The 20,364-nt window shown below is 37.1% G+C and overlaps 1 protein-coding gene across 1 annotated transcript in view; it reads right to left on the minus strand.

Moving 5' to 3' along the window:
- The window catches only part of LOC124157886, a 320,618-nt gene that overhangs the window by 109,503 nt on the left and 190,751 nt on the right, over positions 1-20,364 (minus strand). Inside the window, exon 3 of the mRNA XM_046532955.1 lies at positions 18,487-18,622. Within this exon, the coding sequence (XP_046388911.1) occupies positions 18,487-18,622 (136 nt within the window). The remainder of the gene's footprint in view (positions 1-18,486; positions 18,623-20,364) is intronic.

Raw genomic sequence — 20,364 nt, forward strand, 5'->3', positions numbered from 1 at the left:
GGTTTTATATGAAACATAAAACTATCGACGTCACAAGTATTTACCTCAAATTTTTCATCTACTTAAGCTACGCGATAATTAAGGAATACTTCATGAGACCGGCATATGGATTATGAGACAAATGCTGCGTAAATCTTGTAGTTTGAAGGCTTCAAGTTGAAAGGAATTAACCATCGGCTTGGAATTAATTTTTATAGATATAAGACACTTTATTATGCTAAAAAAGGTAGAGAATGGCAGTAAATTACCGTCTCTTTTTGAAGCGTAATTATCAGGTTCATATACAGTTTTTTCTCGGAGAACGCTGTGTTCACGAGTAATGAGAAAGGAGAGGTAGAAGACGTATTCAAATTAGATGACAAGGCTGACACGAGTTCTTCAGAGCTGCGAGATAGTTTAAGATTTTCGATTAAAGGAAAAACGTAAGCCGCATTGTGAATCAGTTAAAGATAGAAGACACGCAATGTTTGCCTAGGTATTAGTTGTGCACAGCAGAGGCTGGTGTACCAACTTATTTTGATGTGAGTTTAAGTTTTAAATTGATCGTGGTTATTATCCGCGCTTATTAACACGTAGAATTCACGTACAAACTTTTGGATGCTGTTGTGATTGGAAGTCATGCGCTTAACATCTTGCTAAGTGTGGTATATGGGCGCATTTGGAAACTTAAATATGAAAGTAATTTGTTTACAAGTGAAGGAAAAATATTCTGGACTTTATTAATACAAAATAATATATGTTAAATTATCCTCATTGAAAATAAGATGTTGAAAAAGAATGTTCGGGAAATAATCCAATTATTACGTTATATTGCAAAATCTAGTTAGTTCAGATAAATTCAATAGACGAGGTCCGTAAATCGAGTTGATTTGAGGATCAGTCATCGAGAAATAATTCGCTCAATTCTGCGCCCTATTAGAAATATTGGCCAAAATGTTTTTCATTCATTCATGTAGGCGTATCTGAAGTTTTCTCTGCACTGCAGATTGTAACGTCACATGTCGAATGATAACAATTTTTGCAACCTAGAAAGATCATCAGTTGAGATAATTTTCTTTCTTTACTTCACTATTTGAATGTCATATGCATTACAGAAAATTTACCTCAATAAATATATTGTGACACTCATTACGATGATCTTAGACTTGTTTCTGCAATAGCATGGTATGGTTTTACACTTTCCCGGCGAACAGAATAAATAAACTATACTCGAATTTCCTTGTGTAGTCTTGAGAATGGGTAACAAGTCGGAATCCGAAACGCCGCGTCGGGGCTCTTAGAATATCTTATCCGCGCGGAAACCCGAGAAGAGTTTATTTATTAGTATGATATCTAGTTTATCCCCAGATGGATGCACCAGCCTGTACCAACTATGGTTTCTACTTCACTAGCACACATCTTTAATTAATTGTTAAATATCAATAATTAATAAATACGTGAAACATTTAAGATTTATGTGGATGTAAAAAAATGTGAAGGTGGATAACTCAAATAACGTAGTCTACTTGAGAATCTGTGCGGATACAACGTTTTATAAAAATATGGCTGTGACACTATGCTGACATAGCTGCGTAAAATTATATCGAAATATGCGTGATCAATAAACCTCGATGCCTATTCACCTAGAAGATATTTTATATTGCTGAATGGGTTCTTGACAAACGTTTTACGTTAACTTTTCATGTCGACATCAAAACCTTTCAACTGGTTATCGTCATTAATCGACTACTATTGCTTTTATGGTGTTTTGTTTTCAGCGATTGTATTTTAATGAAGTATTACATCTTTAGACCGGGAGTAATTTTCAATATATGTAAAAATGTTTCCAAATTCTTACGTATTCATTCCGTTGGATTTTTTTAATTCTGCGATCTCTAAATGCATTTGAAATGGTCTTTTTTATTGAATCGTAATTCATAATTTTCTGCCCTTAACGAGCGATCAGTTCCTAACGATTGGATATATATTTTACCATATTTCATTGACTTTCAGCGTTATGAGGCCATCTGAATGGACGTTACGTAGGTATATATCCCGGGGGTCATAACCGTAATTCATTCACCCCTGGACCTGCCACGGGGCATGATGAATCGTCACATTCCTCCCGCGATTTATCCATACCTGCATCCCTCCCTCCGCCGCGGAGTGCGGGTCACCCGCACCCGAAATAGCGCCCATCTGCCCCGACTTCCGTTCCCGCCCACGCTTCAAGCTCTGGCCCCCTCTTCCGGGGGAGCCCGCACACCCACCCCCTCCCACCGCCGTCTCCCGCCAGACCTGTCGACGCCGATTTACCGCGTTCGTCACCCGTCGTTTCGCCGCCGTGACACCCTCACTCAATCCGCGCTCCGTGCTCTCTGCCGGGTGCAAATGACTTGGCCCAGTCAACCCGGCCGATTCCGTGCATTCGCTGCGAGCGGATATATCCGAGGTTTGCAACTTGATGTATTGCTCTGTGCCGTGTGCATCAGCCGAGGTAACAGTTTCGGGGATTACGCTCCCGATTTCAAACGGGTTTTGAAATATTCTTCCGTTGAGAGACAAAATGCTCCATGATTCCGAGTTCTAGTGTCTGTGAACAGTTTTTCTCGCTCCCTAGTTATTAATCCCCGTCTGAATAGTGAGTTTGACGTTATCACGGAAAGCTGGAGGATATGTACCTAATTACTAATTCTTCAGCTGTACGAGTAGTGCATTGTGAGTCTCTAGTAATTAATAGCTATGCCAATGCACAGTACTTGTAAAATGTTCTTCAAATATGAAATATTTTGTTTACGTATTTCGGTAATCTAATGTTTATACAGTAAGAATCTAGTTTACCCTCGATGGAAAAGCGGTTCTTTTTTATCTCTGTACAAATTAAAAAAATATTTCCGTAGCCAGATGGATATTCAATTCTTTGAATAATATCAAATTTTAAAATATTGTTGTATAAATGAAAAATGACAAAAAATGTATTAAACGGTGGCTATTGAATGATGGCCTAAACGAAGGCCTTACATTTACGCGCTGCACATGAGCAATGGAGTGAGACATAATTTTGTCCGTAAATCTAGGATTAAGTACCAAACAAATTAGTATCGTCTTTGATCAGGTAAGTCATCATTTTATTATCTTTGGAGAGGCAATGAACCAAAAATAATTATTTAATTCAATCGTTTCTAAAAGATTTTCTTTTCCAAAATTATTACTGCCCTCATACTCATTCTCTTTTGCATCGTACTATTTCCTTGTCATGAACCACCTCGCTCTTCCCAAGGTCATCAGCTGTTATTGTCTGTTCTCAGCACTTCCTTACACACAGTTGCCTAATTGCCCCAAATGTATTTTTGAATGACTTAAGTCCTTCCACAATTCCAGTTTATGAGTTGCAACCTGTCACTTTCATTCTGCAACCAACATTTGCATTGACCATATGGTGAGATTTATCTCCTTCCGTTAACTGTTTCTCTACAGCCTGAATTTTTATCCCCACTATGTCTCTTTTTAGAAACAAGCCAATGGTATAGAACCCTTACTGAAATTCCCTCATTCGTATGAGCGTTGGCAAAGGGTTTCTACGGCGGTTTGGACACCAGTCTTGCACAATGAATGTCGTTTCCTGTCCGTAAGCGTCTGGTGCAAGTTTAACAGCTCTTGGATAAGGGACAATAGCTTTCAAGGAAGGTATATTGGGTAATAGCCAACGCTTCGAGCAGCGATGGAGATGGGTTCTCCAAAGGCGTTGTGACGTAAAGTAAATGAAGCATAATGAAGGGCAAACAATGGCGAAGTAAATACAAGTGGATTCCAATGACCTTTTTTGCATTCCTTTTTTGTTGGGTTGATGATAACTACCTTACTATATGAAGCGTTTGAGGTTTCTTCGATGCCATAAAATAAAGCCCGACAAGATCTTCTTTTTTAGGTTTCTACATGCGATGCAAGACTTATTTTCAATCTCAGAATCATTGCATTGACTTTTCGAAACTAATAAGTATGCAAGATGTGACTTGTTGCGATAAAAATATCCAGCTTCCAATTTTTGTTATAAAGTGGCCGTTGTTGCTATTGAACCATAAACCTCTAGTTAACTCATTCGTGAAATATTTACCTTTGTTGCTTTCACAAAGGACCTTGTGAGTAAAAGGAACGGCAAGCGGTTGATATTTGAATGAGTTCTCAGGTCGGATTTCTTGTTTACTTTATTGGCGCTTTGCGCTGTATAACCAGCGTGACTTTAGGAGTCATTTCTTGCGTTATGGTAAAAGAAAAGTAAAACGGAAATTCCAAATCACTCTAAAAAATCGTTATAAATTGTTGCATTCAATGGGAATTAATTTTACTGATTAGTAGTGACATTTATCGAGAATTTAGGCAGACTTTATAATGTTCTTCAAAAATAATTTGTGCAACTCTTAGATATTTCATGACTTTCCTAGGACTTCGGTTTAAACCTGAAAGTCCCTTTCGGTAAGCCTTTTGATGTTTTGGGCGCAATATTTTGCATTAATTCGGATGTAGAGGTTCTGAAAGCATCAAGATATGAAGCATCTTCGTTATCAATAGTACAACGAGCCACGGTTCTACATCTTATGATTGCTCATAAACAAACTATATTGATGCATATTGTCTTACTTATTTACGAGGAATAAACGACACCGGCCTCTGCAATATTTAATTTAAGTATTTCTCTCTCATTCTTTTAGTTGTAGAGTTCATGTACATGCGACTAAGTTTCTGTCATTATGGCTGATCAACTGCGAACGGCTGATGAACGGTAAGTGAACTCGTCATTTGGAGACAAAAGTTGAGATAGGATTTAAAAATGTTTCTTAGCCACTACTTAATATTAATTTATTAAGCAGCATATTAGGGTGGAAAACAGTCATAAAATCTAAATTATCTGTTTGGTATATTCTCTATCATAGAATTCTTAGATGCCGAGTATTTGAGCAAACTTAGAACGATTGCTGTACCACATATCACATAATGTACCTTGTTGATACGCATTAATTTAGACCTATTTCAGCCACTTCAATTTGCGGTATCGATATAATTTCTCTTGTAGTTTGAATAAGATTTATTATATCTCTGTTTAATTAGTACCTAACTTCCTTTCATGTGAATTTTTCTGCCATTGGTTCTTTCTCCTAATTTGACCGAAAATATCTCCATTTGCCTCTTGCCTTGTCTGCTTCAAGTATGCGTTCCTATATATTTAGTAGAATGCCTATAAATAGGCATTAATGCGACCTCTCGCACCATAGAGTTGCGTTTGATTGCTCCAGTGTTAATTTTTCGGCTTCGGTTTAATGCTTTCTCAAGCGAACACCCACCCCATTGTCTCTTCCTCTCCCTTAACTCACCCTCTCGTAACGAATGCTAAAATTTTACATGTTCCCATACGGCACGCCCGAGCTATTCCGCCCCTCCCCACCACTCGCCTCTTCCGCCACTTCCATCGAGAAAACACCTAGAATGTGGAAGCCGTATATTACCTTAGCCTCAGCGGATCTACTCCTGGAAAGCCAGGAAAGAACCATGATGATCTGCAAATAATTTTTTGAGCATGAGCATGGAACTTAATATGAATAGATAAAAATGTATAGTTTGATCAAAACTTATTGCCGTTTCTAAGCTCACTATATAATCGATTCTATATAATATATTATTCATACGATATGCCCATTTGGTTTGGCATCGGGAACACAATAGTTTCATCAAGCGTCAAATAATCTGGAAAAATTATATAGGGAGGACTTTGTTTGAAAATCTCTAGTGAAAGAATTTACCGGAGATGTGAAAATGTTTCACGAAGATTTGATCCTAGGACCCTGCAGTAAGGAACCTAGTTCTCTATTTAATGGGTCACCACGATTCTATTAATAATAATAATAAAATGCCTTTATTCGGGCGAGGTTGAGACTAAGAAGCCCCCTCTTCCACCTAATCCCTCGGTAGCGTCAACGCAAACATATTAAAAAATGGTAGGCAAACGTTTACTATAAAAAGGATATACAAAATATGTACACTGTTTATGAAATGTCAAAAATATAAACGACTATATGTGAAAATGTTGTGTAAAAAAGATTTCTGTTTGTGGGAAAAAACATGAGGATAAGGGTTTAGTATCCTTCAGCGAAAAACTCACTGCAGGAAAACGCCCACACAAAAAGGGGGGCGTGAAAAACCTGCGAAAACCTACTGAGTGAAAGCTAAAGTCGCGTTATTTGTAAGATACAACATAGTTAATGAGGTACAAAGTATACACAAATATTACACATGCAATTAAGATATAAAATATAATGTGTATATATGTATATATACAAGCATTCAGTGATACATATCATTTCGTAGGCGCTGCTCAGTGTCATGTATATTTACCAGCTAGTTGTGAGGTGAAAAGTGCTCTGTGTAGCCTCCTCTTAAAAGATGCCAGTGATGATGAGTTCCTAGTTGAAAGGTTAAGATTATTCCATTCCCTACATGCATTAACGGTAAATGATTTGATGTAAATAACATTTCGGTAATGAGGTATAACAAGATTGTGATTCCCTCTTGTGTTTGTCATACGGACAGTGTCAAGACTACTGAACTCGCATGATAGGTAAGGGGGTGTTTTTGTGTTATAGGAGAGAGAGAGTATGCAGCCGGCGTAGAGAGTCGAGTTTCAGCCGTGAATGTTTATTAATATAATCGGTTATATGGTCCGATAATTGTAAGTTAAATATGAATCTAATGCACCTGTTCATGGAACGTTGAAGCTTAAGCTTATTAAGGAATTAAAGTCTAAAAAATCTAAAGGTGTTGATAATATTTCCACACAAGTTATAAAAGAAGTAAATGCAAATATTTCGGAGGTCCTTGCCCATATTGCTAATCTAAGTATGTATACTGGAATATTTCCTAAACAATTAAAAACTGCAATAGTGATACCAATTTTTAAAAAAGGTGATAAAATGAACGTAAATAATTACAGACCAATATCCCTATTATCTGTATTTGCTAAAATAATAGAAAAAGTTGTTAAAGTCAGACTTCTTAAATTTCTAAATCAGCATAGTTTTTTCAATAAAAACCAATTTGGATTTATGAGTGGTAAGAGTACAGAGGATGCATTATTAAAATTCTGTTCAGAGCTGAACGACGGACTGAATAAGAACTGTAGAGTTGCTGGCTTATTTGTAGACATTACCAAAGCCTTCGACTCCATTAATCATAACATACTAATGAATCGATTATGGGAAGCGGGTATACGTGGAACCGCATATGATTGGTTTCAAAGTTATCTTTGTGATCGAGATCAATGTGTGCGTCTCAAAAATTGCTACAGTGAAAAGATTCGACTCACCTGTGGTGTCCCACAGGGGTCTGTGTTGGGACCCATACTGTTTTTAATATATGTAAACAATTTATGTGCTGGCAGGTTTAAAGGTCAATTAACGTCATTCGCAGATGACACTGCACTAAGTTACTCTGTTAATAGTGTTGATGATCTATATGAACACATACAAAGTGATCTATTAACACTCAATATGTGGTTTTCGGCTAATTATATGTTGTTAAGTGAAAAAACGAAATATATTATGTTTAGCATGAGTAAATCTACCTCAAACAAAAGTAAACTATACTATCAATGTGCAAATTGTATAAAAGATAATGTTACTTCCTGTGATAAATGTATTTTGATCGAACAGGTTAGTCACATAAAATATTTAGGTATATATTTTGACCAAAATTGTAAATGGAAGTCTCACATAAATAAATTAAAATCAGAAATGATTACTATTGTAAGAAAATTCTACTTCCTCAGATACATATGCCCTGAATCAGTGTTAAAAATGGTATATTATGCTCTCGTTAATTCAAGATTGCAATACGGAATAGCCTGCTGGGGTGGAGCATATTTTATCAACATTAAACCATTGATAGTGGCGCAAAAAAGGGTTATCAGGGTTATAACACGATCGTATAGGAAAAGCCACTCATTTCCTCTATTCAAAAAATTAGATGTCCTCCCACTAAGGCATTTATTCATTTATAAAGTCCTTAGAATATTCTATAACCGTAGTGGTGAAAAGGCCCGACCACAAAACTATGACATTAGAGCTTGGAGAAACTTCCATATACCTAGGCCGACGACCGAAATTTATCGACAGTCATACAATTACTTAGGGCCTAAATTGTTTAGTATGTTGCCGAGTAATGTAGCAAACTCGGAAAAAAGATGGGGATTTAAATCCGCAGTTAAAAAATGGCTTATGATGTGTGAGGAAGTAGAGTTTCTACTAAGAAAGGTGGGTTAAAAAGTTTACAATAAAAGGTATATTGTATATTCTATGTATGTAATTATGCGTTTATATAAGAAAAATAGTTATCCTTGTCCAAATATTTGAAATACGTTTTGTAATAATGAATGCAATCGGCAATAGAACAAATAACTGAATACAAAGAAATTTTACTTCTCATGTGTGCTAGCACCAGACCTATGTAAAAAGTTTATGATGGTAGCCCCAAAACTACTAAAAGGGGTACCTATATATTCCAAAATATTTAAGTATGTTCTAAAATGTAATATTTGATTGTAAATGGAATAAATTATATATTATATATTATTATTAAGATTAAGTTCTTGAGAAAGGTCCTGGTAGGCAATGTCAGAATAGTCAAATAAAGGTAATATTAAAGTAGATGCTATTGCGCTTTAAGGGATGTAGGGTAGGGGTGGTTGAAACAGCATATTGCTAAAACCCATTGTAAGCTTACAGGTATTTATTTATTCCTGTACCACGGAAAATATCACAATTGGCCTTTTACATTGGGGCTCATAACTTAACAATCAAACTTAAACGAACATCCATGCGCTGGATGGGGATAACATACCCGGACGGGAATCTAACCCTTGACCTCTTGTGTGATGGGCAAGGACTTTACCCCGCCGCTCTCGAGGCCGGATATAGTATTGATAGCATGGACGAAAGCGCTACATAGGTGAAGTACTTTTTTACACCGATCAGCATGATGTTTTCATGCCAACAAAATATCATTAGTGCAATAAAATCGTCATAAATAAGGAATCATTTTTATTTTATTTACTTCCTACGCATTTTCCCTTGTCAATATAGTCTAGATAGCGTAGAATTTCGCCGAACTCCCTGGGTAGTTGGTAGATGTGGGCTAATTCAATTCCTCGCGTCACCGCTTAGCCACGCCTATCCACTCCCACCCGCCGCACCCGCCCTACTCCACTCTTCCTCCGTTGTCGCCGTATTTCCATCCCTCACCTCTTCAACGCCTCAATCAACCTTAAAGAGGAGAGCGGAATGAAGGCCAAAATTGGCTCTGCGTTAGCGAGGTGCGGTCTCGCAAGGCATCCTCATCTGGGGCAGGAACTTAGGAATACACCCTCTCCAATTTGTCCCTCTCCTCACCGTCACTACTCACCGTGCAATAGTAGGAGCTCATCGTCGGTGCCACATCTCAGTTAAAGTTATCGTAGTTCTTCTTTTCCGCTGGCTTCATGTATCTGTTTTAACTGTAATAAATTTTTCTCTTCAATTAATTTTAGGCAGTCCCTTTTATTAACCGGTGGCGAACCCGAGAAAATTCCATGAATTTCATTCGCAGGGAGACCGTTTTATCATTGTGCAAACTATTTCATGTGGAGATTACACCCGAAGCACAGTGGTTTATACCTCAAAAAACCTCAAAAACGGTTTTTTGAGCTAGGAAGTTGAAACTTCGCGTACATATTTTCAAATAAATTGAGCATAACTTTCTCGATTTGTTCTGCCTTTTGCTCTCACGTTTTAAATGTATATGAGGTAAAAGTTATGCAAATTTAGCGAAAAACGACCGCACACGATTTTTTCTGAAAATTGCCAACTTTATCCTCTTGCAGTGATTTTATGGATGGCTTCATTGAAATAATTGTTATGTCATATAAATAAACACTTCTTTTTCTTTTATTTGGATGGTATTTAAAGATTTTATGTTATTGATAATCATAATTATAATGCAAAATAGCGGCGCCTTTTTTCAGCCAATTTTTTTAAAAGATATACGCACAGAGAAAGTAGATATTTTTGCTAAGTGACTTATACTATGCCTTTCTATGAAGTTTCAACGCTGTGAATCTTAAGTAAAATCCTGCTCATAATTGCAACTTTCCAACTTGCCGTAAAGAATAAATCGGGCTAATTATGCAAAATTTATTTGAAAAAAAATGCGAAGTTTCAACTTCCTATCAAAACAACCGTTTTGGAGGTTTTGGCCATCTTTTTTCGATTTTTGGAGGTTGGTTTAGATAAGCAAGGAAGGAGTTCATAAAATGCTTCGATGCATGCGTGTTGCTATTTAAATTCAGGGAATAGGGTTGGCCCACCTTTCACTTAGAGGATTATTGTAATGGTGTTGTCTTAAAGCTTCACTCGAGATTAGAACCCAGGTAAGCTCTACCCTCTGGGTCGCTACTGTCTCTGTAGAAATTATAGTACTTGAAAATACTCCTCATTGAAAAAAATAATTATTTGGCTAAGAAAAAAATGAATGTAAGAGTTTGAATTCATGTTAAGCTTTATCTTTAAGCAATCATGTCAGTAGAAATTTTACCCAGCAGCTTTTTTCCGCTCTTAAATAAGTGGCATGGTGTTATAAAAATAGCTTGTATAGCATAAGTACGCATAAGTAAAGCATTTTTATACTTAAAGATTCTATTGATATTTTCTCTGCGATTCCCTACTCTCTGAAAAAGAAAACAAAATTGATTGCTTCATTTAGCTTCTGAGGCTACTGTGATGGGAAAATGTGAGCAAATTGATGGCAGAATTGGAAGAGTGTGTCATCGCAAAAGTAATAATTGCATTAAGGTTACCATGATTTACCTCTTATATAATGGTACGAGGAACAATAATTTAAGTAATGCTATTGGCTACCAGGTGTGATGTGTTACGGCGTAAAAACATTAGAGAATAGTCCTTTGTAATGTTTTGAAACACATATGAATCGTTTTTTCATAATTATTGTTTAATTTCATGCAAAAATATCTCTCATCATTTGTCCTTCATGGAGCTCATGAAATGAATTTCCTAGAAGCAAGCTATTCAGCTAAAGAATTTGTTTTTCCTTCTGAAACGTCCATTTTATTATTTTACAACCTTTGTGAATATGCGTAAAGTTATTGAAATTAGTGAAATTATTGATCATTTTGATAAGTGAAAGATAAACTGGTATGAATTATCCTAAGGATAAAATATTCGGATTTATCATTTCGTCAGGAGATTACTTCTCGTACTTACTTATTATTACTTTTCCTGGATTACCTCTTCAGAAATCCGATGACTAGTCAGCCATTTCGAGCTTAGAGTTTTTCGAAATCGTAGTACTGTGAACGCATTTCCATGAAAATAAATTTCAGCTAAATTTTCAGGCAGTTTTCTTTGGAATTCTCATTATGTCACTGTATTAGGGCAAAATTGATGACATAGACATCGTAAGTAACCAATAAATTCTCTTTTCGAGGTACCTTATTTAAATTTCTACTTTGCTCTGAGAAAGGCTCTAGAATTAAGGGCATATGCCTACTCTATGATGATTGATAAAATTGAGGGTCATTCTGGTTCCTGAAAGATGGGTGAGGCATGAATTTTCCTCGTGATTTGTGATCAAGTGCGATTGCCATTCCGATAGGATTTTTTTTAAACCTCCTTAGAACCCGCTAAGTGGAGACCGTTATTTCCCGGTTAAAGTTTTCCAATAACGGGACGAAATTAACGCCTCCAATTAAGGAATAAATCTCTTCCTCCTTCCGATCCCTCACCTCCGATGCAATTTACCGATTGGGGGCATTCCCATAAAATCTTCCTCTCCCCCGAGAATAGAGAGAAAGAGAGGGAGGGGAGTGAAATTCTTCCAAGCGTGCAGAAAGGAAGAAAGAGAGAGAGAGAGAGAGAGAGAAAGAGGACTTTTTTTCCTCCGCATGTACTTTATTTCACTCCTAGAATCGTTCAGGTTACTTTCCCTTCCCGTCTCTCCAAAAACTCTCCAAACCGGAAAAGAAGGACGATGCGACTCGAAAAAATTCTCTTTTCGCGCGTAACCCGAAAAATTATGGTGGGCACGACATATTTTTACAATGATTTATCCGCGAGTGGAGCTATTTCGAGGAATAAAAAAAAAGAACTTTTTTAGGAGACGAGAGAAGGAACGCAAAACGGGAAATGCGAAGGAGGTGAATTTATTTCGGGCGCGAGGGTTTTTGCGACAGGTGAGGTGAGGAGGGGGTTCTCTTTCAAGGTGTGCATACGGGGGCGCTGTAGAGACGGCGGAGACTTGGAAGTTGGGAGAAGGCGGCGAATGAGAACTCCGAAGGAACTCGGCTGGGAGGAAACTTCGGGGAGGCCTGAGAAAGTCCTCTCTCTCTCTCCTTTTGCGAGTGCCTTTGATGAAGACGTGGGCCAAAACACACGCGGGGGACTAAAATTAGAATTTAAAAGCCACGCGTGAGTCTACCCTGACGTTTCTCAAAGGCATTTTTATACGTCCTCAATCCTCTCTGAGTGATGTTCGCAAACAATTGATCTTCATATTATTCTGGAAAATTGATGTACCTATAGGGTGTTATTCGCCGTGAGAAGAAAGCATTTGATTTGACAAGGATTTGAACGAATATCACACGATTGCTGGTCTGGTGTACTAAAGATTTCACTCTCATGTCATGATTTTTCAGGATTCGAGAGATCAATGATAGCAAACAATTACTCATCGTATTCCCTCGGAAAAATGATGCACCCATGGTATTCTATTCGCTATAAGAAGAAAATATTTGAGTTGACTAGATTTTGAACAAAAGTCACGCGATTGATAGATTAATATCCTGCAAATTACACTGACTCATTATTATTTGGAATTCAGGAGGTTTATGCTACAATCTCAATCGATTTGCAATTTTTCAAGACAAATTTAGTTTATTGATATGTATATATTTGTATCTGAGGGAGTGAGAGAGTGAAGTTGCCTATTGCGAATATTTCTTCAAACATTTTCTTTAGAATACCCAATATACAACAATAGGTGTGATTTTTATTTATTTTACACATTTTCTAGGTGTACAGACGGTGGAATCAGGTTTTGAGGGATTGAGACCTTTAATGAGCATTTAGTTTTGAAAGTTTCATTCAGTGGTATTACATCGTCTGGGGATAAAGAAAAACTTTTACTGTTATCAATTAATGTTCACTGCTATCAATTAATTTACATCTTGTCCCGAGTTTTTATGGGTACTCACATTATCAGTGACAAATGTTTCCAGGAGCACTAGAATCATACACTAGGTATCATTAGAGGATGGAAGAATCCATAGAGACGGGTAAGATGAACACGCGTAAGAAGGCGAATGATAAGATGGATCAAATTGCATACAATTATAGGGGATGTTTTACAACCAGTCAATTTAGAGTCCAGATGTGATAAACCACTCAGATTTAATCACTAATTGGTGAAATGGAGAAGTGAAGTAATAAACCAAGTTTTACTTCTGTGGCTTGCAAGATCTATGGCGCACGATTTTGATAAAAATGACGTCATAAGTTCCCGCTTGTGCCCGGCCTGTTAAATTTTAAAATTTCATCACTTTCAACATTCCATTACAATCGCTAAAGATGATCTTCCAAAAGACAATATTTAATTGGCATTTACCGCGACGTAAATTAAGTAAATACACGGAAAGGAAAATGGTAAAATAAATGGTGACTCGGTAATCAAAGATTTTAAAGCCCTTTATGTTCGAGTTAATTTTTTCCTCATTCCTTCATTTGATTGTGAACATATCACACAATGGAGAATAAAATTAGTATCTTACATGTAATACTGTCCACTTGATGTAAATTTGAAGGCAATGAGAAAAAAATCCGTTTTTAGTAGGGACGAATTTAAAATTGTAGAATGATGGCAATTAATGTTGATATTTTATTCTATCCAGTCGGCTATCGGAGCCTCTTCATCACCTGCTATTGATTTCACAATGAACGGAGGGAAAATGCAATGTGAAATCTATTTTAAGGCATCCTTTGGTGTAGAAGATAGGAATGACTGAAGTGGAACGTTGCCTTAACCTCCTAATGCCTTTTGAGGAAATTATGGCGTGAGATGTTCTTGTCATAAGGAAGAATCAATTTTGGAAAGGGTAGCTATGGGGATTCAACTTACTTAAGTGAGACAGGACTTTCATTTAAAAGACCCCAGAAGGTGATGAAAGGACCTTCATCAAGAATTTATTATTCCTTAATTATAAATCAGATTGTTGAATAATTAAAGATTGTTCCTTGGAAATTCACCAAAATGGATGGAAATTTTGATTTTGATGGAATAACAAGGCTCAAATTCTCTGTGATTGATGACTAGGGATTTTCATTTTGGCCTTCCCTCTCAAAATGTTTTAACACGAGCGGCCCCTGAGGTCTCACTATTTCTGTGAAAGTAAACTCTTGGAAATATTAACTTCTTAATTTTAACAGATGATTTTTGGAGGCATAATTTCGTTAATTGAATGCAGTATTTAGTGTTAAATTTATCATCTACATTAGTAATGATTTAGGAAATGCGTGTTATCTTGCCATCGGTTCTTAGGCTCAATACGTGAAGTTGCAAAATAATGAATGGCCCTTACTGTTAAATACTGTTTGAACTTCATTCATATTAAAAGTTATTCCATTGCGTTTAATCATCTCTTGATCCGAAGTATGTAATTTCAGTGAATTTCATACGCTTGTTTTTCATCACCAATATTCATGAGCATCATAAAAGACTACTAGGCAGTAATATTTAGATAAAAAATTATTTGACTCGACTTGTTCACCTTTCACGTCAAGGAATCAATTGTAAACTTAAATGAACATAATAAGTAGGTATTTTGAATGTAATCCTCGCAATAAGCCAGCCGATACTCTGTTGCGTTGGGAGAAAACGTTAGTCTAAGCAAAAGAGCTGTTGGTGGTGTCAGACGGAAAACAAATTTAGATCATCCAATGAAATTATTTCTGATGGAATAGCGCATTGGTTTCGAAGGTGTGACGGCTATCTTTATCCGTACGCTCTCCTGGAAATCGAATTGATTAAAACGAGGAAATGGCGGAAAATATAATCAAGGGCAGATGGACCGCAGGCGTGGGAGTGTGTTGGCAAACAGCCGAAGCGAAGTATTCCACCAAACTCACGTCCGCCATCTGCCACCTCTCGGGTGGAAAGGCGGGTGGGCAAAAAAGGCAAATCTTTCTTTCCGTGGGACTCATTCGCTTCTTGATGTGCGTGATATCTGCGAGAGCAATGAGAACGAAAGGACGGACGAGGATCCCGGAATAGGGTGGGTGGGGCAGTGGGCGTGTTTCGCTTGTTATGCGAAGCGTCGGCGGGAGCTGCTTTGCACAGCCTTCTCCATCCGTCGCGACCGCAGCCGACTCCCCCACCCCCTCGCGCCCTTCCACCTCCTCCTGCACCCCCCACCCTCTCGGCTCGACGATCTCACCCAGCCTCCCCTTCCAGTCACCGTCCACCCACGTAACCAACTCCCGAGATGGAAATACTTACCCCACCCCACACTTTCCCCAACTCCCTCTCCCTGTCTCTCGCCCATGGACCGTCTTATATATCTCCACGTTATCGCATAACTAATCTCGCGGCCTGGCGGGTGAGTGGGGTTTTTTAAAAAATGGTTATGAAAGCGCGGCATTGTGGTTGGGATTCCTAAAGAGCTAGACTGCGGTAGAACGTGTATTTTTGTGAGATAGGAACTTGAAATTAAGATTGAATACTCATGAAATATAGGGAATAATGATCATTTTTAATTATTATCTTCTCTAAATAAGGTGTAGTAAATCTGTTTAATAATATTCTATGTTTCTTTTCCTCGTCCCTCACCCCTGAGTCAACTTATCAGTACAACTCTTTAGTACAACGCTCGCGTACAACTATTACATCGGCCTGATTAGTGGGAAGAGTTTTTAAAGAGAGTGGTGTTAGGAATTCCAAAAGAGGACTTTGGTGCATATACCGTTTTGCGTTGGAGGAACGTGTAAGTTTGCTATAAGACGAACTATTAATAAATTAAAATAAATATTTAACCATTATAATAATTAATCACTGTCTCTGTTTTAGTGAGGAAGTGGGAGATGAATGATTACGTAAATATGTAAATCATTTTGTACAATTTAGGATAAAAATCTCTCAGTTGCAGATAAAAAATGCTAAAAATATGGTTCCAACTTAGGAAAATGAGGAGTATTCTGTCTAAAAATGGCTTATTATGCTCATGAAGGCTCTGTATAAAATTATTTATAATGCTTTATTTTACGGGAAGTCGCTATTATTCTCCTAACTACATCTGGTCACTGACTGAGAACAAGGAATCAAATAGGATCAATATGCGAGTTATCTTGCGTTCATTGTTTCTTTCAAGTCCCTATATTATTTGTAGCTTTATTGTGAAACCATTTCATGGTAAAATTGCCTTTAGTATGTCGAATACTGAATCCCTACGTGGGAAAGAATCCTAATCGACTTTATGTGGAGAAAGCTTCGGAAAATTGAATAAATTCATGGAAAAAAGGGGAGTAAAATGAAACTAGGTGAACAATTTTGACGTTGTCTTGTTGGTCAAGGACCAAAACATGACAACCATTAACTTAAAATTATGTATGTCTGTATTCTGTCTGCTACGAAAATTTGAAATTTTAGCTGCTGATCTCATTGCGTGGGAATTATTCGTATATGGAATAAAATGTAGTGTACATATTGACGGCATTATTTTCCCTTGCCGTTCTGTAGTTATAGCCATGCTTTTCGATTTGAGTAATCTTTAATATCTTAGCTACAAGACATCGTATTGGGTGATAAAAAATCGAAAAGGAAAAGATCGACGCTACTGAGATGAGATTGGAGATAAAAACATCTGTTACCAGGGCGGAGTCGAATTTTCGCCAAAATTTTCAAAGGATTACTTTCTGCTCAATGAGTTTAGCATTGCACCTCTAATGGATGTACTACATACTATAAGGCAACGGTGACATTTTTACGAAAGCCAAAGCCAATCTTCCATCACAAGTATTTTAAAGCTTCTTTTTCGCAAGCAGCAAAGGGTTAAATTACGCCCGGAATGTTCATAATAATTTTTTCTCATAATGCCTGTGCTCTACTGGCAATTTTTAAAATTTTAATTTGTCAATACTTTGAAGATGAAGCAAAGGATGAAGTTACTCGTATACCTTTGACAGCTTTCTTTTAAAATGATAATTACTCGGAGTAAATGGAGTTTTTCCTTATACCTGATACAAAAACATTTTAAGGTTGTTTTGAGGAGATTTATGTTAAAGAAATTATTATCTTATATTTTGTAAAAGCAGTAGTAGATCTTAGTAGCAGTAGCTCTTAAATTTTGTTAAATTTAAGTTTTTAACCGGCTCTCCATTGATCTTTCTTGAGTTCTTTGAGTTTATTTCGCTTTGTCCGCAGGCTTGAGAATTATCTCAAAATTAGTGGCTCATATTCTTTAATGAGCTCGCTTCCAAGGAACGCTAAATGAAGGTTGCGTTTGATGTGTTTGCCTTGCCAAAATATTCTCAAAAGAATCACTCACCGTTAAAGGGATCAAAAGTAAATTTTCTGGCCTCTTTGGCATTTTATCGAATTTTTTAACTTTTCCTCTTTTTTCCCAATGTCTTTGTTAACATAATTAGAAGTTGCTCTTGAAAAAGGGACAAACATCACTTGATGAGCAATTAATGATATTTATCAACTTATATTGCCGGTAAATAAAACCTCATTTACTCAGATTAATGGTTGATTGTCTATGAAATTTTGTGATTTAAGTCTTTTGGATGAAGTAGTTTCGTGAGAAAGTAGATTGTCCAAAACAGAGACTGTAATATGGGAAGGAACGATGAGATTGCATTTATTGGAGACAGAAGGAAAGTAAGATGTAAAATTGTACTGATGCAATATGAGTTTAACTTGGCATTTGAAATTGCCTGAGTTTTATGAAAGTACAAAAAATAATGGAAAAACGATCAGAGTGTTAATGTTGAATCATGTTTCCTTAACCCTTTTCTTAAGATTAATTCATTTTAAATATCACATTATTAATGGCCCAATGAATTGAAAATCGTCACTCTAATATTTTATGAAACGCCGTTGCGTAAGTGATTTGTAAAAAGGAATACGTAGCGTATGGAATTAATAGTCAACACTATTCAAGAACCTTTATGCAGATCACTTGGGGGTTTATACCAAGCCCAATTTTAAATTACCCGGTAGGAGTTTAGCATATTAACTGCATCAGCCTCAGCTCAGGTGAGGCGTGAGAGGCAGATACCATTTCGACTGGCTCTAAAATTACGTAGTTCGCGCTGCTTGAATGCTCCCGCTACATGAGCTGGCGTGAAAACGTTTGCCTGCGATCCCGAGCGACCATTTTCGCGGAGCTCGGGCCACCTGTGCCACGGGCGTCGCACTTACGGATGACGGTGATGACCTCATCGTTTGAGGGCTTGGTGTAGATGGGCGTCTCCATGGAGACTTCGCACGAGTAGACGCCGCTCGCCTCCAGCTCCAGGCCCGTGAGTCGAATCTCTCGCTCGTTACTACGGCTCCACTGATGCCATCCATTCATGCCAGGAGCGAAGAACATGGAGGAGGAGAAGAGAAAAAAAACACTTTAAAAACTACTGGTCATGATGTTAAAATTTACATTAAATTGGCAATATCCGCGGGATACCCAGCCAGATACCTTTACGGAGTCACCCGATAGTGTACCCGCACGAAAGGTCTCTGCGGAATTTTTTTAACGTAAAATATGTTTAAATGTAACATTCTACTAAGGGTTTAGACATTTTTATAATTTGTTTAAAGACAAGAGTGATCTTAATGATCGTTATCTAACATATAAATGGGCATTTCCATGAAAATGTCAACTTTTTCTCTCATATTAAAATTTAGCCTGGAAATATTTTATCTTGATAAATCAACAGCTTAATGATTGAATTTTATGAAATTAGTATTTTAAACATTATTCAGAGCCTTATTATACGTTTTCAAGTTATGCTTCGATTCACAGTTTTGAAGATGTTTGAAATGTTGCACTTAGGAGGTTGACCCGACAGTAAATCCGTCACAAGTTAACTTTGGGTATATTTAGAAGGAATTTCGATAATTAATTTTGTTTCTGTACATGAACATCACCATCATAAATTTTTTTGATCATGCACAGGGCAATTGTTTTTGTATTTTACAATTTTATCGAAATATCCTATTGTATATTTTTCTCTAAGAGGTAATTCCGTCACAAATGGAATTGCCCAAATATCAGTTAATTAAATATCCTATTAAAATTATATGAGAGTGAATGACTGCTATTCTGAATCATTTTGAGCATTTAAGTATAATTAGGAGCCAATAAAATATATATGAGGTACTTGCTGCCATTTTATGAATTTTTCTTGTTGATTTGGGAAGAACTAACACACATTTTCTTAGGAGTTTTCACGTTATCACCATGTAATTAAAAATAGTGTTCCCTTGACGTATGAAAGCAAACATTTTCTAAACGAAAATAAATGCCATCGGCTGGTTATCCCCAATTCACATGCTGTACCTTGCTTAAATTTAGGTTCCAGTGGATGATAAATCTTCAGTAGATTATCGCGGTAATTGGGTTCTCTCAAAGTGTTAGGAGTTCGATAATCCAAATATACCTCGAGCCAACGGGGAAAAGTGCACGAGACATGCGGAGGGAGAGAGAATAATCCGTTGTTAGTTTCTTAGAGACAACGGGACACTTGGGGGCGCTATGTATCTACATGATGTGTAATATAAAGTCGTACACTCTCTCGGTTAGGAGCCCTAGCTAGAGTTTTTTTTCTTCCCGACTGAATTTCAAATTTCTCCCCGAAGTTATGAAGGAGCTTTAGCACCGAGAGATCGTATCCCATTACCGAAAGTCGTAAATTTTCCGGTATGCAGTTGGTACACGTAAATTGAAACGCATCTCAGCGGCTTCATAACGGTTATTCATTTTACCTCGTCATCCGACCAGGTCCATTGTCGGTGAGAAAGTTTGCTGTTTTCACTCTTTTGGACTTTAATCGTGAAGTATTTTGATCAAGAAAATAATTGCGTAATTTGTTACTCCGGAAGGGTATGCACAGGATTGTAACAGCCACCAACGGAGTATTTTACATTATGTAGTAGGGAGGTATTAAAGAATATTTCGGTGTAGTCTGTCTCTCACAATATTTCCCGATTTTATGTTATTTTCGTATATACTATCTTATCCTCCTCGGTCCTGACATTCTGTATACAATACATTGACATTTGAATTTTTTATCACGCTTGGAT

This window comes from Ischnura elegans, chromosome 4 (genome assembly GCF_921293095.1).
Source record: "Ischnura elegans chromosome 4, ioIscEleg1.1, whole genome shotgun sequence".
Lineage (NCBI taxonomy): Eukaryota > Metazoa > Arthropoda > Insecta > Odonata > Coenagrionidae > Ischnura > Ischnura elegans.